At 51.1% G+C, this 23,426-nt stretch overlaps 1 protein-coding gene and 1 non-coding gene across 2 annotated transcripts in view; one reads left to right on the top strand and one right to left on the bottom strand.

Moving 5' to 3' along the window:
- The window catches only part of GALNT9 (polypeptide N-acetylgalactosaminyltransferase 9), a 119,721-nt gene that overhangs the window by 91,149 nt on the left and 5,146 nt on the right, over window positions 1-23,426 (top strand). Inside the window, exons 7-9 of the mRNA XM_043488527.1 lie at window positions 16,613-16,798; window positions 18,715-18,852; window positions 20,348-20,443. Coding sequence (XP_043344462.1) covers window positions 16,613-16,798; window positions 18,715-18,852; window positions 20,348-20,443 — 420 coding nt within the window. The remainder of the gene's footprint in view (window positions 1-16,612; window positions 16,799-18,714; window positions 18,853-20,347; window positions 20,444-23,426) is intronic.
- TRNAE-CUC lies at window positions 2,741-2,812 on the bottom strand. The gene has a single exon. It is a non-coding gene; the product is annotated as a tRNA-Glu (tRNA).

A 23,426-nucleotide genomic window follows, 5' to 3' on the forward strand; every position in this document is an offset into this window, starting at 1 on the left:
ATTTTCTGGTAGAGTCTTTAGGGTTTTCTATGTAGAGGATCATGTCTTCTGCAAACAGTGAGAGTTTTACTTCTTCTTTTCCTATCTGGATTCCTTTTATTTCTTTTTCTGCTCTGATTGCTGTGGCCAACATTTCCAAAACTATGTTAAATAGTAGTGGTGAGAGTGGGCACCCTTTTCTTGTTCCTGACTTTAAGGGAAATGCTTTCAATTTTTCACCATTGAGGATAATGTTTGCTGTGGGTTTGTAATATATAGCTTTTATTATGTTGAGGTATGTTCCTTCTATTCCTGCTTTCTGGAGAGTTTTTATCATAAATGGATGCTGAATTTTGTCAAAGGCTTTTTCTGCATCTATTGAGATAATCATATGGTTTTTATCTTTCAATTTGTTAATGTGGTGTATTACATTGATTTGTGGATATTAAAGAATCCTTGCATTCCTGGGATAAAGCCCACTTGGTCATGATGTATGATCTTTTTAATATGTTGTTGGATTCTGTTTGCTAGAATTTTGTTAAGGATTTTTGCATCTATGTTCATCAGTGATATTGGCCTGTAGTTTTCTTTTTTGTGGCATCTTTGTCTGGTTTTGGTTTAGGGTGATGGTGGCCTCATAGAATGAGTTTGGAAGTTTGCCTTCTGCAATTTTCTGGAAGAGTTTGAGTAAGATAGGTGTTAGCTCTTCTCTAAAGTTTTGGTAGAATTCAGCTGTGAAGCCATCTGGTCCTGGGCTTTTGTTTGCTGGAAGATTTCTGATTACAGTTTCGATTTATGTGCTTGTGATGGGTCTGTTAAGATCTTCTATTTCTTCCTGGTTCAGTTTTGGAAAGTTATACTTTTCTAAGAATTTGTCCATTTCTTCTAAGTTGTCCATTTTATTGGCATAGAGCTGCTGGTAGTAGTCTCTTATGATCCTTTGTATTTCAGTGTTGTTTGTTGTGATCTCTCCATTTTCATTTCTAATTTTGTTGATTTGGTTCTTCTCCCTTTGTATAACTGCCTGTTTTGATTCCTAATCTCTTGTTCTTTATTGATGAATGCTTTCCCCTCATTCCTTCATCTCTGAAAATCTTAATAGTCTACTTAAGATCTTTTTAGTCACTCTTTTCTCTCTCTTTCCTTCGGTTTAAATTTGCCCATCTTTGGATTTGTTGATGACTCTCTTAGAGTTGGATTTCCTTGTGTGCCTTGAAATTTTTTGACAGCTCATCTTTCACGGGAGTTGTATTTTCACATCACACTCGCTCTTTCTTGGAAGTTTCAGGTTATCTTGTCCAAGCACTCCCCAGATCAGAATTTAGTGGCTTAGCTTTTCTTTTTTCTTTTTATTGAACTCTAGTTTTCACCCTGAGGTCTCCTGTTTCATTTCTTATTCAGAGAACCAGCCTGATTCCAGGTGTTATGTACACCTTTGCTTCCTCTCTCAGTTGATTGTTTATGGCTGAAAACCAGGGAGCAATCAGAGCTGATTTGAGCTTCTACTCATAATCAGGGAGCCTAGTCTCAGCCCTGGTTTCCTGCAAGGATCCTGGCTACTCATTCAGCCCCTGTCTCCTCATAAGGCTTAGATGACTGTGCCTTAGAGCTTCAGCCTCACTACACCATCATGTTTTTGCTTTTTCTGAGCTAAGGGGAATTTCATCTTGTTTTCTAATATGTACTTTTAACTTTTAAAATCATTTTGCCTATCATTCTTATATGTTTTGGGGGGGGCAGGTAGGAAAGATTTCCATATTCATGATACTAACTTTCTGTTGTTTAGTCGCTAAGTCATGTTTGACTCTTTTGCAACCCCATGGTCTAGGACCCCTGCCAGGCGCCTCTGTCCACGGGATTTCCTAGGGAAGAATACTGGAGTGGGTTGCCATTTCTTTCTCCAGGGGATCTTCCCAACCCAGGTATCAAACCTGTGTCTCCTGCATTACAGGCAGATTCTTTACTACCAAGCCACCTGGGAAGCCCCATATTAACTAAATATCTCCTTTGTCATTTCTTCCAGCTACAGTGGGCTTGGGAATCATGACCTAAAAAGTACAGCCTTACTTATGTTTGAGGAGAGAAAAGTCAAGAAGATGTGGTCCCACCTTCAGTTAGTGTTCAAGAGACAGAGCTACTGAAATAGACGATTGTGCCAAGTGCTTGGAGTACTAATGAGAAGGGATAAGGGAGGGGTGAGAAGACTCAGCATTTAGCACATCTTTTCTCAAACTCCAGCAAACCTCTGAACTCCCCAAAGGGCTTGTTAAAACACTTGCAGAGTTTCTCCTTTTTAAAATAATTTTATTTATTTATTGACTGTGTTGATCTTCATTGCTGCACTGGACTTTCTCTAGTTTCAGCAAGCAGGGACTCCTCTCTAGTTGTGGTATGCAGGCTTCTCATTGTGGTGGCTTCTCTTGTTGCAGAGCACAGGCTTTAGGACTTGTGGGTTTTCAGTAGTTGCAGCACATGGGCTCAGTAGTTGTGGCTCACAGGCTCTAGAGCACAGGCTCAATAGTTGTAGTGCATGGGCTTAGTTGCTCCAAGGCTTATGGGATCTTCCCAGATAAGGGATCAAACCCATGTCCCTGCATTGGCAGGTGAATTCTTTACCACTGTGCCACCAGGGAAGCCCCACTCGCAGAGCTTCTGATTCAGCAGGTCTTAAGTCCAACCTGAGAATCTGCATTTCTAAGGAGTGCGGGGTGATGCTGATGCTTGTGGTTCAAGGACCACACTTTTTTTTTTTTTGGCTGCCTTCCCCAACCAGGGATTGAACCTGGGCCCTGGCAGTGAGAATGCTAAGTCATAACCACTGGACCACCAGGGAATTCCTCCAGGATCACACTTTGAAAACCACTTGTTTAGAAGGAAAGAAACTAGTTTTTTCTTTTCTTTTGTTTGAGATGTTCAAAGTGTTCAGTGAAACAAGTGGGAGGAATTTGGAATGAAAACTCAGCTCAAAAGTTTATGTGCATCTGGCATAAGAACAGAACACTGAAACAGCTGTTTTTTATAGCATATTTGTGTGTGTATATATACGGCCTGAGATAGTCCAGGAAGAGATGTTTTCTTGTCAAAAATTTACGAATGGAGCCCAACTGAGTCCAGGGAGCTGCAACTTGCTTTTCCAAAGCTAAATCCAGTCAAATTCTGCCCCTGGAGATGAATCGGTCCTGCAGCGTGAGTAGTTTGTGTGACAAGAGGGAGGCATTTCCTTGGCTGCACTCTAGGAATTATTTCCTGAAATAATTGGGCCTGGGCAGAGTGTGCGTGGAGGCGGGGCAGCGGGCAGTTGAACAGATTGTAAATCATTTTAAAAAATTAGGTTCAGATGTGAAATCTCTGAAAAAAATCATGCACACGTTTTTTTCCAGAGTGGATCTGAAGCCCAGTTTTTTTTGTTAAAGGGAGGAATTCTGTACTGCCAAAAGGAAGACGATGGCTGGTACCTTTTGGGTGTGTACCAGGTGAGACAGTGTGAGGCAGGATATCTAGGTTCCTTTTAGCCTCAGCCTATGTTATAGCCAAACTTTTCCCTAGAGGTCTGGGCTAGGAACACTGAACTTGCTTTGCCTCTCAATTTGTTCTTAATACACCTTTGCACAGTGCCTAGAGTCATGTTGATTTAAGAACGAATACAGATGAATGCATGAATGAATATATGGATGGATGGATGAGTGGGTGAGTGGATGGATAGACAGATGGATGGATGGATGGTTCGACGGATGGCTAGATGGATGCATAGATGAGTGGATGGTGGCTAGGCGTTCAATAAGTGGTGGATGGGTAGATGAATGGGTTTATTAATGAGTAAATGGGTGGATGGATGGACAGTTTGATTGGTTTTGGATCCATGGATTTTACAAAGGCAAAAAAAGAGAGAGAGAGAAAGAAGCTAATGTGAGTAGATGTTGACCATAGCTTGCCAGGCAAAGTCCCATCCGCAGTATTTTCATGGTGAAAATCAACTCTTATCATGCTTAGTGGATTCCAACATCCAGAAGGAAACATACACAGTTCATCATATGTAAACCTTGGAATCAAAAATAAACTAAATTAGGCCCAAGTTTTCCTCACCATGTATAAGCGCAGGCTACTCTGAGGAAGACAAGCTGAGAAACCCAGGAAGACGCTCCTCATAGCTGGCCTGGACAAAGCCAGCTTTAACCTCAGAACAACACTCAGTAAAGCTTCAGTTTCCACCCCTCGGGCTCTCTCCGGCCCTGCCAATGAGTTCCCTGCTCTTAGGTCCAAAAGGAAAGCATTTCCCCCACAGACTGTGGAGCCGCTTCCCAGAGTGATGACGAGGGCGCATGGCTCTCAGGAGGGAGATGGCCAGTGACGGCCCGGGACACATCGGAGGGAAGCCAGGAGCCCGTGCTACAGGCCTGGGGACCCACCGACATCTGCCAGGAGCCTCGCTCTGCCAGAGAACATGCCGCTCAGGGCCGCAGGGTGGGACGGTGACAAGACGCCAGGCGGGCTCCCACACCCCACCTCTGGCTGCCCCACCCTGCCTGTCACCCTGCTGCGGTGCCTCTGGTGTGGATCCAAGCAATAAACAGGCCACGCGGACAAGCCCTCCCGGGAGGAGCCTGGAAACGCCGGCCCCGCCCCCGCTCCGGCACAGCTGCCACCTCGGAAGAGATGCGCGGAGGTGGGCCTCCAGGGGCTTCTCATTTGCTCCTCCAGCCTTCACTCAGCGGCTGCCCCTTCTTTCCCACCCGGCCGAGCACGGCTGAAGCGACTTAGCAGCAGCAGCAGCAGCAGAGCACTCCGGCCGGATGGTCCCGCTCCCTTTTGTTTCTCTCCCGTGTCTTTCCTCCTCTCCCCGTAACCTCCCCCCTCCTTATCCCCTCCCCTTTCTCTCTTCCTCCCCCCTCCCTTCCCCCGTCTCCTCTATCCCCCCTCCCCAATCTCCTCTATCCTCCCCCCTTCCTTTCCTCCCTCCCCCTCTCCTCTGCCGGCTGCAGGGCCGCATAGCCCCGCCTCCCTTCCCCGGAGCCTGGCACCGCCCAGCCCTGTTGGGTGTGGTCTCCCCCACCACCGCCCCTCGCTCCCGGGATGGGGCGCTGGGGCGAGGCGGCTGCGTGCTCCCCGGCTTCAGTCTGAACCCTGAGTCCTCCAACGCCACCTTCCACACCCGCTCTCCCTCTCCATCCACAGACACCGGGAGGGCGCGGAGTCGCAGGGAGGTGCCCCTCGTTCGGTCCGAGTGGCTGCTTGAAGAAGCGCGCCCTACCCCAGTTCAGTTCAGTTCAGTCGCTCAGTCGCTCTTTGCGACCCCGTGAACCGCAGCACGCCAGGCCTCCCTGTCCATCACCAACTCCCGGAGTCCACTCAAACCCATGTCCATTGAGTCGGTGCTGCCATCCAACCATCTCATCCTCTGTCCTCCCCTCCTCCTCCTGCCCTCAATCTTTCCCAGCATCAGGGTCTTTTCCAATGAGTCAGCTCTTCGCATCAGGTGGCCAAAGTATTGGAGTTTCAGCTTCAGCATCAGTCCTTCCAATGAACACCCAGGACTGATCTCCTTTAGGATGGACTGGTTGGATCTCCTTGCAGTCCAAGGGACTCTCAAGAGTCTTCTCCAACACCACAGTTCAAAAGCATCAATTTTTGGCACTCAGCTTTCTTCATAGTCCAACTCTCACATCCATACATGACCACTGGAAAAACCATAGCCTTGACTAGACGGACCTTTGTTGGCAAAGTAATGTCTCTGCTTTTTAATATGCTATCTAGGTTGGTCATAACTTTCCTTCCAAGGAGTAAGCGTCTTTTAATTTCATGGCTGAATCACCATCTGCAGTGATTTTGGAGCCCAGAAAAATAAAGTCAGCCACTGTTTCCACTGTTTCCCCATCTATTTCCCATGAAGTGGTGGGACCAGATGCCATGATCTTAGTTTTCTGAATGTTGAGCTTTAAGCCAACTTTTTCACTCTCCTCTTTCACTTTCATCAGGAGGCGCTTCACTTTCTGCCATAAGGGTGGTGTCATCTGCATATCTGAGGTTATTGATATTTCTCCCAGCAATCTTTATTCCAGCTTTGCTTCCTCCAACCCAGCGTTTCTCATGATGTACTCTGCATATACGTTAAATAAACAGGGTGACAATATACAGCCTTGACGTATTCCTTTTCCTATTTGGAACCAGTCTGTTGTTCCATGTCCAGTTCTAACTGTTGCTTCCTGACCTGCATACAGGTTTCTCAAGAGGCAGGTCAGGTGGTCTGGTATGCCCATCTCTTTCAGAATTTTTCACAGTTTATTGTGATCCACACAGTCAAAGGCTTTGGCATAGTCAATAAAGCAGAAATAGATGTTTTTCTGGAACTCTCTTGCTTTTTCGATGATCCAGTGGATGTTGGCAATTTGACCTCTGATTCCTCTGCCTTTTCTAAAACCAGCTTGAACATCTGGAAGTTCACAGTTCACGTATTGCTTAAGCCTGGCTTGGAGAATTTTAAGCACTACTTTACTAGTGTGTGAGATGAGTGCAATGGTGCAGTAGTTTGAGCATTCTTTGTCATTGCCTTTCTTTGGGATTGGAATGAAAACTGACCTTTTCCAGTCCTGTGGCCACTGCTGAGTTTTCCAAATTTGCTGGCATATTGAGTGCAGCACTTTCACAGCATCATCTTTCAGGATTTGAAATAGCTTGGCTGGAATTCCATCACCTCCACTAGCTTTGTCCATAGTGATGCTTTCTAAGGCCCACTTGACTTCACATTCCAGGATGTCTGGCTCTAGGTGAGTGATCACACCATTGTGATTATCTGGGTCATGAAGATCTTTTTTATACAGTTCTTCTGTGTATTCTTGCCACCTCTTCTTAATATCTTCTGCTCCTGTTAGGTCCATACCATTTCTGTCCTTTATTGAGCCCATCTTTGCATGAAATGTTCCCTTGGTATCTCTAATTTTCTTGAAGAGATCTCTAGTCTTTCCCATTCTGTTGTTTTCCTCTATTTCTTTGCATTGATCACTGAGGAAGGCTTTCTTATCTCTCCTTGCTATTCTTTGGAACTCTGCATTCAAATGGGTATATCTTTCCTTTGCTCCTTTGCTTTTCACTTCCCTTCTTTTCACAGCTATTTGTAAGGCCTCCTCAGACAGCCATTTTGCCATTTTGAATTTCTTTTTCTTGGGGATCGTCTTGATTCCTGTCTCCTGTACAATGTCATGAACCTCCATCCATAGTTCATCAGGCACTCTGTCTATCAGATATAGTCCCTTAAATCTATTTCTCACTTCCACTGTATAGTCATAAGGGATTTGATTTAGGTCATACCTGAATGGTCTAGTGGTTTTCTCCACTTTCTTAAATTTCAGTCTGTATTTGGCAATAAGGAGTTCATGATATGAGCCACAGTCAACTCCTCGTCTTGTTTTTACTGACTGTATAGAGCTTCTCCATCTTTGGCTGCAAAGAATATAATCAGTCTGATTTTGGCATCGATCATCGGGTGATATCCATGTGTAGAGCCTTCTCTTGTGTTGTTGGAAAAGGGTGTTTGCTATGACCAATGCATTCTCTTGGCAGAACTCTATTAGCCTTTGCCCTGCTTTGTTCTGTACTCCAAGGCCAAATTTGCCGGTTACTCCAGGTGTTTCTTGACTTCCTACTTTTGCATTCCAGTCCCCGATAATGAAAAGGACATCTTTTTTGGGTGTTAGTTCTAGAAGGTCTTGCAGGTCTTCATAGAACCATTCAACTTCAGCTTCTTCAGTGTTACTGGTCAGGGCATAGACTTGGATTACCGTGATATTGAATGGTTTGCCTTGGAAATGAACAGAGATCATTCTGTCACTTTTGAGATTGTATCCAAGTACTGCATTTTGGACTCTTTTGTTGACTATGATGGCTACTCCATTTCTTCTAAGGGATTCCTGCCCATAGTAGTAGATAAAATGGTCATCTGAGTTAAATTCACCCATTCCAGTCCATCTTAGTTCACTGATTCCTAGAATGTCGATGTTCACTCTTACCATCTCCTGTTTGACCACTTCCAATTTGCCTTGATTCATGGACCTAACATTCCAGGTTCCTATGCAATATTGCTCTTTATAGCATTGAACCCTGCTTTTATCACCAGTCATATTCACAACTGGGTGTTGTTTTTGCTTTGGCTCTATCCCTTCATTCTTTCTGGAGTTATTTCTCCACTGATCTCCAGTAGCATATTGGGCACCTACTAACCTGGGGAGTTCATCTTTCAGTGTCCTATCTTTTCACCTTTTCATACTGTTCATGGGGTTCTCAAGGCAAGAATACTGAAGTGGTTTGCCATTCTCTTCTCCAGTGGACCACATTCTGTCACACCCCCCCCAAAAAAACCCCAAACTTCTGTGCACACAGACAGCAACCAGATGTGCACTCTTGCCCGGATCCAGTGAAATCCAGTTGCTGATTAAAGTGATCAGTCAATCCTGATACTGAAAAGGGTCATTCTCATCATCCTCGGGTCTTGGGCCTCAGAGACTAAATGGCCAGCTGGGGCCATCGGGGTGAACTGGGCTGTGTCACCCTCTGTGTGGCCCCTCAGAGACCCCAGAGGACCTGAGCTCCCTGGGAAACGGGGGAGGATGTCTCTGCTGGATGAACTTGTGAAACAGCATCACCAGGAGGGTAGGGCCACACTCAGAAAACCCTTCCCACCTGGACTCAGAGCAGAGTCCTGGGGTAGGCCGTGGCTCAGATGCCAGCTAGAAGTCATCTCCAGGCACATAATTTCATAATTGATGCCGCCTGCAGGAGGGTGATACAGCTGCAGCTTGGGATGCGAAGCACTGTTTGTGTCACCGAAAGCCTCCCAAGTGTCACCTGCAGATCATTTGAGAAAGACGAGGGTCCTGAGCAGGTCACTGGTGAAACTGATGACTTCTGTCCAAGTGGCTGGGGAGGGGCCACTGTGTCTGGGGTCTGCACCTCCACGAGCCAGCGTTTCTGTATAGTTTCCTCCAAGTGGGCTTCAAACAGACTGGACCAGAGAGAGGTCATGAGGACGCTGGGACCAGCAGAAAGCTCTCAGAGGCCCTCACGTGAAAGTTGGCAGCTTCTGAACTCTCAAAGCAGGACATTCCAAGTTTGCCCAGCAGCTAAAATCCTCCTCCAACGCAGTCATAGGATAATAATAGGAATGGGCCTGCATGGAGTGAGGTGTACCCTGCTCTGCAAGATGAAATCTAAGAGGGAATTGGGGTCTAAGACCCCTTGTCACCTGCTGTCCCAGCCCCTAGGTGGCTGCCATCCCTGGCCAGCTGTTTCATTATTCACTTATGGAGAGGCCAGCGGGTCTGGAGATGATGGCCACTGACAGGAGGGGTTTACTGCCAGCTCCCAGGAGGAGGGGCCACGGGGAGGTCAGGAGGCAGAAGGTGGGGTACACCGGCGTCAGAGCCTTTACTGGGGTTCCCAGGGAAGGCTGGGGGTGGTGGGGGAGCCCAGCAGTGGCTGGTGGCATCACTCCAGGGCTCTGGGGCCTGGGACTGGCATCACCCTGGGCAAGAGAGCCCAAAGAGGGGGTTGGAGTGGAGCTCTGGCTGGTTGGTTTGCACATGATGGGGTGCTCACGTGAACGGTTTACAGCCCCCTGGAATTGGGAACCTGGGAGAAGCAGTCCTTCCGAGTTGGCAAGGCCCCAGATGTCAAAGCATCAGAGTAAAGAGAAGGGACAAAGAATCGATACATGTATATGTATAAATGGATCCATGTGCTATACACTGGAAACTAACACAGCACTGGAGGTAAACTACACTCCAATAAAAATTAAAATTTAAAATAAAAAGACAGTTAATACACAGGCCAGCCCTCCTCTCCCCTCTTCAGCCCTGACCTTCTGCAGAGCTCCCCTCTGGCCTCTCTTGAGTCCATGCAGCCACACCAGCCATCTCCGAGTGAGCCAGCTGTTACAGGTCATGGACGTGCATTTGGGCATAGGCGTCAACGCCCTCTTTTCCAATGCCCTTTGGGGTAATCTTTTTGAATAATACTGAAGGGGGTGGTGTCCCCAGGTCCTCTGAAAGTGCAAGAAGCATGGACAGACATTTGGGGAGGCACTCATGGCTCAGACTGTGCCTGTGTTCCCAGACTGGTGTTTTATGGCCAGCATCTGTTTGGACAGTCATTGACCACCTGTGGGGAGATTGGATGCATAAAAAGGAGCTCGGCCATTACAGTGGCACCTCCCGCCAGGTCTCCCAAAGGCACTTCAGTTCTGATCAGGGAGGGCCAGCTGGGCCTGACTGTCCGCACTGCTGACCGGCTCCCAGACCACTCCCAGGAGTGAGGAGCTGCAGTACCCTTGGCCTCTCTCCAGCTTCCACCCTGGGGCCCCTGAGGCCTTGGGGATCAACCCTGAGTCAGAGGGGAGCAGGCGTCTGGACCTTGCCTCCTCCTCCATCCTGGGAGGCGACCGGGGCTGCGTCTGTGAAAATCAGCTGAGCCTGTTGACTGGGCCGCCAGCTCTGAAGGACCTGAGACTTGCTGGGTCTCTGCTCTGGGCCTGATGTGTCAGCACAGACCTGCCTTCTGTTCCAGTGGCCGGGACACTGGACCCTCGGACTCCACTGCTGCCAGGAGAGAGCAGAGGCCCCAGCAGGCCCCCAGGCGACCCTCCTGAGTGTCCCTGCCATGGGGCGGGGGTAGCTCCACAGAACACTGCATGTCCACAGGGCGAGCTATCCCAGCGGTAACTATGAGTTGGGTGTGTGAGCAGGTCTCACTGCAGGGCTGAACCTGCAGGCCTTGTCACTTCATCGCCTCTCTTGGGGGGTCCCAGTTGGAAACCCTGGTTGCAACAGCAGGGACACCTGTGTTCAGCTTTATCCAAACAGAATCGCGGGGCTCGCTCCCTCCACCTCCCAGGAGGCCCAGAGACAGCACGGCCTTCTGCCTGAGTGCAGACTCCAGTCCCCAGGGAGTCGACCATCTGATCATCAGTTCTGATGTGGTCGCCAGGGGTGAAGCCCAGACCACAGGACTTTTAGCTCCCCCAGGAGCTCCTACTATGGAGCAGATTGGGGTGCCCCTGTTTTGGCAGCACTTGCAGGCCCCCAACCCCATCCGTGTTCCCCAGCCCAGGCTCAGCGCCCTGAAGACAGACTGGCTCACAGAGAAGGGGGCTGGCAAGGGGCCGCGTGCCACGCTCTTGGCTGCAGGGAGGCTGTGCGGTTAAGGAAATGAACTCAGAGTCCAGAGAAACGTCTCCATAAAAATGATGTATAGACCCATAGCCTCCCACCGCCACATGGATGAACGCCAAGGCCAAGCGGCCGGCACTGTTTTCCTTTTCCACTCAACTGCGGGAAGCACTGGCTTTTTGATAGCAGGTCTCTCCAAGAATGTTGTTGTGATCATTGTGGTGCAGGAGGAAGATGGACAAGAAACCACGAGAAATGGCAACTTGATTCATGATGAGCACCCTTAGAGGGAAGGCACCAGACGCTGTCACCCACCCTGCCGTCCCCAGGCCACACTCAGCCCAGACACCAGGGCACCGTCCCAGCCCCTTGGCTTCTACTGGGGCACAGGTCAGGCTTGTGCTGGGGCTGGAGGATAAATAAGCTTTCATTGGCATCCCTGCTGGCAGACCATTATTTCCAGACTTTTTAAGGAGAAGGGCTTATGTGTGAAAGCTGCAGCTCTGGAATTCCAGCCCTGAGGCTCCAGGAGCTGAGGAGACCTGCTGACTGAGGGACAGGGGTCCCTGCAGGCAGGGGGGTCCCTCGGGTGGGGTGGGCAGGTGCCCTGAGCCTCCCCCCAAGCTGCTGCTTGCAGGTCTGGCCCCTGGCCCTCTGCCTCATGTCTGCTATTCTGTTTGGGTGGCAGTTAACCACCTTGGTTGAGATATTAATAATTAACGGTTGTGACACAGAGTGGGTGTGACCAGAACACTTAGATCGTGTGGATCAGCCCCGTGACGCTGTCCACAGCCCCGGGTGAAGAGCAACTTCAGGGGCTTCGTGCAACAGTTCTGAGTCCCTGCCCTACCACGAACTAGCTATGTGACGCTGGATGTACTTCTTAACACCTCTGAGCCTCAGTTCTCATTTTCATCTGCACTGAAGACAGGTTAATCCCCCACCCATCCCACGTGGCATTGTTGCGGTTTCTCTTCACCTCACTGTTCTCTCCTGGTCCAGCTTTATCAGCTGGGAACACAGCAATGGAAAACCCCACTGACGAGGCTTATGTTGTAGTGGGCAGACAGACAAAATGAAATCAGCAGGCCAATGGTGTCCCATGTGAGAAGGGGACAGAAGTCACAGAGGTAAATAAAGCTGGTCAGGGGAATGAGGCCAGAGAGGCTGCAGCTTTAAATGGGGTGCTCAGGGGGGAATTGCGGAGGAGGTGACATCTGAGGAGTTGAGGCTGGAGAGGCAGCCAGGCAGGCCGAGATCCGGGGAGGGGGGAGGGCATTCCTGATGGAGGCAGCAGCCAGTGCAGAGGCCGTGGCAGATTGTGGGGCGGGGTCTGAGATGAGCAGAGGGAGAGCAGGGGTGAGGGGTGGTGAGTCCTGGGAGGGTCAGAGGACTGGATGGCTGGACATGGGTTTTGAAGAACCTCTAGCCTGAGGTGGAGACTGGGCAGGGATGATGGACAGCAGGGAGGCCCCTCAGAAAACATCCAGTGAAGGTGGCCACAGAAGATGGACAGATGCTTGCCCTGCAGGTCTGCAGAGCTTCTTTTGTTTGTTTCCATGTTTGGCCTCCGGGAAGGTTCCTGGCTCACCAAGTGTCTACCTGCATTCCCAGGCTGGCGGGCAGCTGGGCCTCGTGCTGGAATTTGATAGAGATGTGTGAATCAAAGTCACGGCCGGGCTTCCCGGGTAGCTCAGCTGGTAAAGAATCCAGCTGCAATGCAGGAGACCCCGGTTCAATTCCTAGGTCCTGAAGTTTTCCTGGAGAAGGGATAGGCTACCCACTCCAAGATTCTTGGGCTTCCCTGATGGCTCAGACAATAAAGAATCTGCCTGTAATGCAGGAGACCTGGGTTCAATCCCTGGGTTGGGAAGATCCCCTGGAGGAGGGCATGGCAACCCACTCCAGTGTTCTTGCCTGGAGAATCCCCATGGACAGAGGAGCCTGGCAGGCTACAGTCCATAGGGTCCCAAAGAGTCGGACATGACTGATTGACTAAGCATAGCACAGTGAGCTGAAGAGGTGGGAGTGGCACACGGGCCTGGCCTTTCAAAGCTTCCACAGTGCCCCCCACCTGCCCCCTGCAGCTCCCCAGGGTCAGGCCAGGATGGACAGCAGTCCCTCCTCCAGTGATGTGGAAGCAAGACAATGCAGGCATAAACCTCAGCCAGCATCTCTGACACAGAGCACACAGGGTTCTCACCACCCAGCAAGGGAGGCAGATGCTGCCCTCTGCCCTCTGCCCTCTGCAGGGTGCAGAGCGGCGGTCCCAAGCAGCTGTGAGCTGGGCCAGGGGAGCTGGTGCTGGGCACAGGCTCAGTGAGCCACGAGGAGCAGGCAGCCTCCCTGACCCAGGATGTCTGACTTGCTCAGACATGATTTGTTATCCTGGCTGTGGGTGATGTGAGAAGGGGCCATCGACTGTCCACTGAGATTTTCCTGCCTTCTTCCTCTGTCTGGAGGCAGAGTGGGAACACAGAAGGAATAGGGCTAGGCTGTCTTCTTTGCTGAAATGGGAGCTTGGCAACTATGGTAGGTGAGTGGCAACCCCAATGATACATCCTCCAAGAATCTGTGAGGGGTCTTGAGACAGGATCCTCCTGGATTTAGGGTGTAGAGGGCTTCCTGGAGCCTGTTGGGCTACAGTCCATAGGATCTCAGAGTTGGACATGACTGAAGTGACTTAGCACCACACAGCACAACAGGGCTTTCCCAGTGGCTCAGTTGGTAAAGAATCTGTCTGCAGTGCAGGTGACCCAGGTTTGATCCCTGGGTTGGGAAGATCCCCTGGAAAAGGAAATGACAACCCACTCCAGTATTCTTGCCTGGGAAATCCCATGGACAGAGCAGCATGGTGAGCTACAGTCCATGGGGTTGCAAGAGTTGGACACGACTTAGCAACTAAACCAAACCACTGTAAATTTGACAGCTGGTGTCCTTACCAGAAAGAGGAGAGGAGAAGGCAAGACACAGACCCACAGAGAAGGAGGCCGTGTGGTGGAAGGCACGGGGCCACCAGAAGCTGATAGAGGCAGGTGGGGTCCTCCACTGGAGCCCCCGAGGGAGCAGGGCCCCTGGAGCTGTGGGGGAGTAAGTGTCTGTTGTTTAAACCTGGTCTGTGGTCCTTGTTTATGGTGGTCCCAGGAAACATGGGCGGCCTCTAACTGGTGTCAGGGTCAACTTTCCATGCCTCTCCATAGGGGCCCCTGAGGTGGGCTCTGGATGCTTAGGCTGGAGCCCCGATGCGTCACAGCCACTCTTCACAGTCGCTGTGAGGGAGAAATAGGCTTTGAGGAAGCTGGTGCCACTTAAACTGGGCATAAGGAAGAATTTCTAGGCTGAAGAAGGCCAAACAAGAGGCCAGAGGAACCCACAGAGTGAAATCCATGCTCAAGGCTGAGAGACACCCTATTGTACTTGTCATCAAGACTTTAGCTTAAAGCACCCATGCCTGCCAAGTTATGGTGAAGGTTTGTCCCAAGAAAGCAATTTTAATGTAGATTGCAGCATTGTTTTGAATAGTGAAGGAACTATTGAAAGAGGAAGGAGGAAGATTTAAATGTCTAATAACTGGGCAACAGGAAGTGAATTAAAACCCATCTTCACTGTGATCAGAAACGACAACTCTTAGGTCTTTGGCTGACTGGACAAATGTTTGTGAATTGATGTTACATTTCAACTATAAAAGATGACAGTTTCCAGGAGACAGTGTCTGTGTGTGGGAGGTGTGGGCAGCACAACATAGACATTAAGAGGTTCTGGATCAATCAGGCCTGGTCATATCCCGTGATCTTGTGTGACTGGCTTAACCTCTCTGACCCTCAGTATCTTCTTCTGTACAGTGGGGAGAATGTTGCCCATGGTACCTGTCCTTCCTGGGTAATGGTGGGGGTGAGTGAGATGAAGTGAGTAAGGTGCTGAGCACGTGCCTGGCACCTCCAAAATGTCTAAATTAGAAGAGGCCTAGGGGTAACAATCTGATTGAAGAGAGCTTGGGCCAAGTTGTTCAGACTGATTTGTTCATGGTGACATCAACCTAGTGGATGGTACTAGCATTTTTCAGTGGGATGGGGTGGGATGTGATATGGTAGGATAATAGTCTGGGTTCTCCAGAGACAAGGACTTGGCCCACACAGTGATGGAGGCTGAGAGGCACAAGACCCAGAGCTGGCAAGCTGGAGGCCCAGGAGAGCCAAGGGTATGTTTCCAACTCAAGGCTGAAGGCAGGAGAAGACCAGCATCCCAGCTTGATGACCATTAGGCAGAGAAAAAGAATTGTGCCTCTCTCAGCCTTTTTGTACACTCAGGCCTTCAACTGATTGGTTGGGACCCACCCACACTGAGGAGGGCAATCTGCTTTACTCAGCCCACCCACCTAAGTGTTCATCTCACCTGGAGACATGCTCCTGGACACACCCAAAGTAATGTTGAACCAAATATCCGGGCACCCCACAGCACATAAAGTTAACCATCACACGGGAGCGGGGTTTGGGGGAGAATGGATCCCTGTATCGGAAATGGATCCCTGGGCTGGGGTCGAACCCATGTCCCTTACCTCTCCTACATTGGCATGTGGGTTCTTTACCATTAGGGCCCCCTGGGAAGCCCCAGTACCGTATATATATATATGGCTGAGTCCCTTTGCGGTTCACCGGAAACTATCACAACATTGTTAATCATCTGTACCCCAATACAAAATAAAAAATTCCAAAAAAAATTAACCATCACAGGCAGGATGGGATAGAATGGAATAGACTAATACAGCCCATGTCTAGTAAGGCTGAGTTTTGTTGAGGTGAAGCAGTGCAAGAAGTAAGCAGGCATAAAAGGAGATCATGATGCAGGTTGCATCAGTGAGGGACTTTAGGGAACCCTATTTGCAGAGGAAGCAGTTGTTTCCTTAGACTTTTCTTTAGACTGAGATTGTGTCTGGGGTGCTTGAAGCCATGTTTGCGTAGCAAGTGCACCCTTGGATTGAAGTTATCTGGAGTGGTTTGGGTGGCGTTTGCACAGGAAGCTGCTCTTTTAAAATTAGACTGTAGGTTGGTTGTTCCAGCTCAGAGGTGGTGGAGGCAGCTGCTGGTGGGAGGTAAGCCTCTCGGGCCAGACTCCGGGCCCGGAGCAAATGCTGAGTGGGGGCGGGGGCCACAGGATAGGGATAATAATGAAGTGTCAGGGTGTCAGGAAAAATCCTTCCATTGTTTAGATCAAGGAATGTGCAAAAGAAATGAGATTTGGTAGGAAATCCAGAAGGGGAGGCCTGCGCCCAGGCTTTGGTGAACTTAGCCCAAGGCCTTAGCTTCTGGTTGGCCTCTTCCCCTGGAATAGCCCAGGTGGCCAGGCCTCCTCACGCTTGGGAGGGAAGACCTGTCCTGGGGACCGTGGGCAGGGGAGGCAGGGAGGGAGGGCTGGTAGCCTCGGCCCCCGGTGGCTGTCAGGAGGGGCGGGGCCACTACCCAGGGCCCTCGGCTGCCCCGCAGGTGTGGCAGTGCGGCGGCAGCATGGAGGTGCTGCCCTGCTCCCGTGTGGCCCACATCGAGCGCACCAAGAAGCCCTACAACAATGACATCGACTACTACGCCAAGCGCAATGCCCTGCGAGCGGCCGAGGTGTGGATGGATGGCTTCAAGTCCCACGTGTACATGGCCTGGAATATCCCCATGACCGTAAGCTGGCCAAGCTGGGCGGGGAGGGGCCGGGGATGGGGGCAACACATGGGGACAGCCTCAGAGTCATCCAAGGGCGCAGCCCATCCACGCAGTGTGGGGCCTCCTGGACAGCTCCATCTCAGAAACATCATTTCCTTCAGCAAGGAGAGCCTGTTTCCAACAGCTGTGACACTCGTTGGCAGACCCCTCCACCACCACAAGAGCTCCTTCACTAGAAGTTATGAGCCCCTGAGAGGCTGCAGAGGTGGCACTGAGGAGAGAGCTCCCCCAGGGTGACCACAGCCCCTCCTGGGACACACAAGCATCCCCCTCGCCCTGTGGAAGCCTCTCATGTCAGTTCTGCAGGAGTCCACAGTGATATGATGACCCCATGCCTTGCACACAAGAGTGTGCCCAGCTGATGAGTAGCAGAGTAGGCATGTAACTCGGTCCTCCACAGGACCCTGTCACGAGGGTCTCAGGGCCTGGGGATGGCGGCTTCTCTCATGTGTGGTGTCTGCAGCCGGATCTACCCACCCTGCGGGGAGTGGAGGCAGGAGGCCCACGCCAGGGGTCTGCATGCTGCTGCTGGCCAGAAGCAGGAACTGGGTGTGAGCCAGAGGGTCCTAACCAGTGCCTGGGGGGCAGGGCAGCCTGAGAAGGGGGCTTGGGCATACATGTGTGTGTGCATCATGTGCATGCATGTATATACATGGGCGTGTGTGTGCTGAGGACAGGCTCTCCTTGTCCCCCAAGCCCCCAACTGATTCTGCAGTCCAACTGCAGACCCAGGCTTCACACACAGCTGCTTCCTTGGACACAGGAGGATTTGAGTCTCTGGGGGTAGACTTGTCCTGGGAACATTTTTTTTTTTTTTTTCACATCCACCCACAGAAAGAGCTGGATCTTCTTTTAGGATCCACACACACATATAGGCTCACATGTGTATGTGTGGATTTTTAGCTGTCAAAAGATAGAGCTTCGTATGTATAACAAAAAAGTTAAGAAGCAACAATTATCTTCATTATGTGCAAAATGTCCTGGTATTTTAAACAGCTTCACTGGAATCTTCTGAATTGAGTCAGATCATAGCCCAGCATCTGGTGATATCTCCCAGGGCCGCTCGCACCCAAGTCCAGCCAGAGTGTGCCCTTCTCTCCATGCCTGAGGGCAGTCCTTAGCTGGCATCAACGCCTCCGGGACCTGGGCTTAGGGAGGGGGCTTCCTCCGACCCATCCACATCCTCCACCTTTCACTGAGCGCCAGGGCCTCCGGGACCACCCTGAGCTTCAGTGTTTGGCTACAAGGACTCAGAACTCAGGAGAGCTGTCACTTGGGGATTGGGGTTTGTTATGATGAAAGAACAGACAGTGCTGAATTCTCCCAGCAGCAGGGCATGTAGGGTGTCACCAACCAGGGAAGGTCACCGGAGTCTCAGTGTCTGGAGTTTATGGGGCTCATGTGCACGTGGCTGATCTCCGTGTGCCCAGACTTGGTCTCAGGTCCCTGCAGAGGTCAAGCTAATGCCCACAGTAACCCCCATAAATCATCCTGTAACACAGACCTCCTGGCCCAGCCCCAGTAAACAGCAGTACTCAGGATGTTTTAAGTTACCTCCCAGGTGAGTGTGCAGGGCATGACAAGCAAGCCAGGCCCACACACGCCGCCAGTGGCCAACTGAAGGCCAGGCTGGTCTCCAGCGGGACCTTCTGCAAACAGGCCAGAGACACCAGGCCTTTGCCATCAGCCCTGCTGCCCTGGACCTTGCAGGGTCCTGGGAGGACAGGAGGGTCCCAGACAAGGAAGCCTGAGGGCAGGGACACTCCTGGAGGGGTGCCTGTGGGTCCCGCAGCTCCCCCACCCTGGGTAGTGGCCTGGGTTGTCGGGGCTCCGTACACCCCAGCGTCTGCCCTGCCTCACTTCCGGTCTCGCAGAACCCGGGCGTGGACTTCGGGGACGTGTCCGAGCGGCTGGCCCTGCGCCAGAGGCTGAAGTGCCGCAGCTTCAAGTGGTACCTGGACAACGTGTACCCGGAGATGAGGACATACAACGACACCCTCACGTACGGAGAGGTACCGCCTCCACGGATGGCTGGCACCCCGCACCCCGCCTCCCAGCTCCCTGGCCTGTCCCTGTGTGAACGTCCATGGACAGCAGCCGGCAGAGCGCACAGGCACACTCACACGCCAGTGTAAGAGCTGCTTGGACACACATGCATGCCTGCCACCGCGGATCACAAAGTAGATTTGGAGACACGTGTGTGTATGTGTACATGTGCCGCATACATGTGTTTATACGTGCCCACATGCACATGTGTGGATCCATGCAAACGCATATACATGTGTGAGTCTGCAGGCTTCCCTGGTAGCTCAGCTGGTAAAGAATTCACCTGCAATGCAGGAGACCCTAGTGTGATTCCTGGGTTGGGAAAATTCCCTGGAGAAGAGATAGGCTACCCATACCAATATTCCTGGGCTTCCCTGGTGACTCAGATGGTAAAGAATCTGTCCACAATGTGGGAGATCTGGGTTCGATCCCTGGGTTGGGAAGATCCCCTGGAGGAAGATTTGGCAACCCACTCCAGTATTCTTGCCTGGAGAACCCCCATGGACAGAGGAGCCTGGTGGACTATAGTCCATGGGGTCGCAAAGAGTCGGACATGACTGAGCAACTAAGCAAGCACACATGTGTAAGTGTACACAGACACAAAAGTACACATTTGCACACAGTTTTGCTCACATACATGCACACAAAAAGCTACCCCATACATTTTCCCCTCTGTACACTGACCCCATCCATCGAACCTGCCCGGCGCGTTACAAATGCTTGTTGCTGAGACAAAATAACATGTGAACATGAGCACACATGTGCAAAGGCCTGTAGGTGGAGGTGGTCACATGCACCACCTTGCTCGTGTGCCACCAGTGCCTGCATGTTGAGAGCATGATGGAAGGACTCAGAGACACACCAGGAGAGGCACCAGCTGTGGGAAGACCCTCCTGTCTGCCCCAGCCCCCACACGCATGGCCATACCCACCTCTCCTTAAAGCCGGGAAGAGCACTGTGTCCTTGCTCTGGTCTGTGCTGGGGGACAGGCCTCCTCTCCCCTGTCTGTCACCCCAGCAGGGCCCGGCTTGCTGTCAGGGTGGAGTCAGGGTTGGGCAGAGTGGGAGCTGCAGGAATCCCGAGGCTCAGAGCTGCACACAGGTATCTCTTGCATCTATCAGCCACACAAGCCTCTAGGCAGGCCCAGAAGGGGACCATGGGAATAGCAACAACCCCCACCCAACCCCACCGCTATTAACAGGAGGAGCTGCAGTCATACAGCCAAAGGCCTGAACTCGGGGAGGCCATTCACAGGAGCCAGCTAGTCTTCCTCAGCCAGCCCACTGGCCAGAGCGCCATCCTCCCCTCCCCCTCCCCTTCCTTTCCCCTCTCATCCTGGGAGGACTACCCCTTCCTGAGACCGCTGGCCCTGGGCAAGGTACAGGTGAGTAAAGCCCTTCTAGCTTGCTTTGGCCTTAGGGGTCCTTGTGATGGGGCTTCTCCTTTGGCTTCTGTTCGTAGGTGAGAAACAGCAAAGCCAGCGGCTACTGCTTAGACCAAGGAGCAGAGGACGATGACCGCGCCATCCTGTATCCCTGCCACGGGATGTCCTCCCAGGTAGGGAGGATGGTGATGTCTCTCAGGGACCACAGCCCAGACCACAGCCAGAGGTGGCACCCAGGGAGCGGGGTCAGGCTGGCTGGAGCGTCCTGACGCCACAGTGGCTGAGTTCAGGCCCCAGATAAATTAAGAGCAAGAGCTTTGGTGCCAAACGGGCCTTGGGCAAATCACCTAACATCTGTGCCTCAGTATCCCCATCCATCAGATGGGATGATCATGGTACCTACTTCTCAGGCTGCTGTGTGGACTGAAGTGGAAGATGAGGGTGGCCACAGGGTAGACAAAACCCAGGCAGTATCACATCAACCACCAGTTCTTATCGCTGAACACCTGCCAAACCATGCTGCAGCTCAGAGTCACCTGAAGGGCTTTAAAAACATCCATGCCAGTGTCCAGAACCCAGGCCAGTGAAGTTGGTGGGTGCAGGTATGCAGACTCCAGGCTGGTGGAATCAGTGGATTCAGGGGTATAGGACAGCTTGTAGGAGAAATGCTTTTTCTCAATGGGTGTTGTGTCTTCTTTAAAATTAACCCCCAAAATGACACTTGGCCCCTACAAGCTCTCTGAATCTGTGCTCTAGGACATCCATGGATGCTGACATGTCCACACAGCTGCCCAGGGGTGCGTTGTGGATGGGAGGGACCCCTGAGCCTATAATGATGACAGAGCACACCTTCTCCCTCCCACCCTGCCACCTCCTCCCAGGACCCCTGATGACATCAAGATGCTAATGAGGCCTCCAGGAAGAAATCCACTTTGCTGGGCCCATCAGACATGGGAGGGGAGTCCTTTGGCCGGCATAGATCCTAAGTGAGGGGCCATGTTTTGTAGGGTGTCTTTGGACAGGCTCTGTTTGTCTGCTCCCTCGAGGGGAAGCAACACAAGGTGACAGGCAGACGTGGTCATTTCCCACTGAGCCCTGCTGTGGAGAGAAGCAGTGCAGGGCTGGCCTCGAGGTGTTTGGGGCAGGGACTCGCGTGGCTGGGTGAGGTGTGGGTGTACCAGCGACCCCGCTCAATTCCCTGGGGAAGCCCTCTCCACACAGGGACCCTGGGGCAGCCAGCAGAAGGGGCCTCGCTGCTGCTGGAAACAGTGAAGGTGGAGGCAGGTGGACAGGGGAGGCCAGCCCACGTGGCCGAGCCCCACGGAAACATCTGATGGACCTGTGTCCATAGCCAAGCCAGACACACCCACAGTGATTTCTTCTTTGCAAACAACTTCAGTCTGTTTGGTCTCCATGGAGGCTGTTGAAATATTAAGGGGGACAAGCTATGCCCCCAAACCCTAGTCCCCAGCTGTGTTAGTGTCCTGGGGCCACCGCGATGAAGTACAGCCAACTGGGCACTTGCTTAAATGACAAATGTTCATTATTCTCTCAGCTCTGAAGACCAGAAATCTGAAATTCCGGTATGAGCAGTATTGTGCTCCCTCCTGAGGCTCTAGGGACATTCCCTTCTGCCTCTGGTGGCCCTTGGAGTTCTTTTCTTGTGGCCACTTCCCTCCAGTCTCTGCCTTCATCGGCACATGGGTTATATGGCCTGTATCTTCATCTTCCCCTTCCTTTCTCCCATGTCTCTGTCTTCTCTCCTTATCAGGACACCAGTCATGTTGGATTAGAGCCACCTTAACCCAGTATGGGGCTTCCCAGGTGGCTCAGTGGTAAAGAATCCACCTGCCAATGCAGCAGACCCAGGTTCGATCCCTGGGTCAGGAAGATCCCCTGGAGAAGGAAATGGCAACCCAGTCCAGTATTCTTGTCTGGGAAATCCCATGGACAGAGGAGCCTGATGGGATATAGTACACGGGGGTGAAAAGAGTCTGACAACACCTAGCAACTAACCCACAACAACAAGCCCAGTGTGACCTCATCTTCCCTAGAGTGCTTCGGCAATGACCATGTTTCCAAATGAGGTCATATCCACAGGTACTGGGGGGTTAGGACTTCAACATGACTTTGCAGGGGGGGGTGGGCACAGTTCAGACTATGACAATTGTTCAGTCACTCAGTCGTGTGCAACTCTTCGACCCCATGGATTGCAGCATGCCAGGCATCCCTGTCCTTCACCATTTCCCACAGCTTGCTCAAACTCATGTCCAGTGAGTTGATGATACCATCCAACCATCTTGTCCTTTGTCGTCCCCTTCTCTTCCTGCCTTCAATGTTTCCCAGCATCAGGATCTTTTCTAATGAGCCAGCTCTTTGCATCAGGTGGCCAAAGTATTGGAGCTTCAGCTTCAGCATCAGTCCTTCTAATGAATATTCAGGATTGATCTCCTTTAGGATTGGTTTAATCTCCTTGTAGTCCAAAGGACTATCAAGAGTCTTCTCCAACACCACAGTTCAAAAGCATCAATCCTTCAGCACTCAGTCTTTCTTATGGTCCAACTCTCACATCCATACATGACTACTGGAAAAACCATAGCTTTGACTAGATGGACCTTTGTCAGCAAAGTAGGGTCTCTAATTTTCTTTTTGTTTCTAATATGTATTTATTTGGCTGCATCAGGTCTTAGATGAGACATGTGGGATCTAGTTCCCTGACCAGGGATCGAACCCAGGCCCCCTGCATTGGGAGCTCAGAGTCTTAGCCACTGGACCATCAGGGAAGTCCCTGTCTCTGCTTTTCAATATGCTATCTGGGTTTGTCATAGCTTTTCTTCCACGGAGCAAGTGTCCTTTAATTTCATGGCTGCAGTCACCATCTGAAGTGATTTTGGAACCCAAGAAAAAAAACAGTCTGTCACTGTTTCCATTCTTTCCCCATCTATTTGCTGTGAAGTGATGGGACTGAATGCCATGCTCTTCGTTTTTTGAATGTTGAGTTTAAGCCAGCTTTTTCATTCTCCTCTTTCACTTCCATCAAGAGGCTCTTTAGTTCCTTTTTGTTTTCTGCCATAAAGGTGGTGTCATCTGCATATCTGAGGTTGTTGGTATTTCTCCTGGAAACCTTGATTCCAGCTTGTGCTTCACCCAGCCCAG

The sequence above is a fragment of the Cervus canadensis genome, chromosome 1 (genome assembly GCF_019320065.1).
Source record: "Cervus canadensis isolate Bull #8, Minnesota chromosome 1, ASM1932006v1, whole genome shotgun sequence".
Classification (NCBI taxonomy): Eukaryota; Metazoa; Chordata; class Mammalia; order Artiodactyla; family Cervidae; genus Cervus; species Cervus canadensis.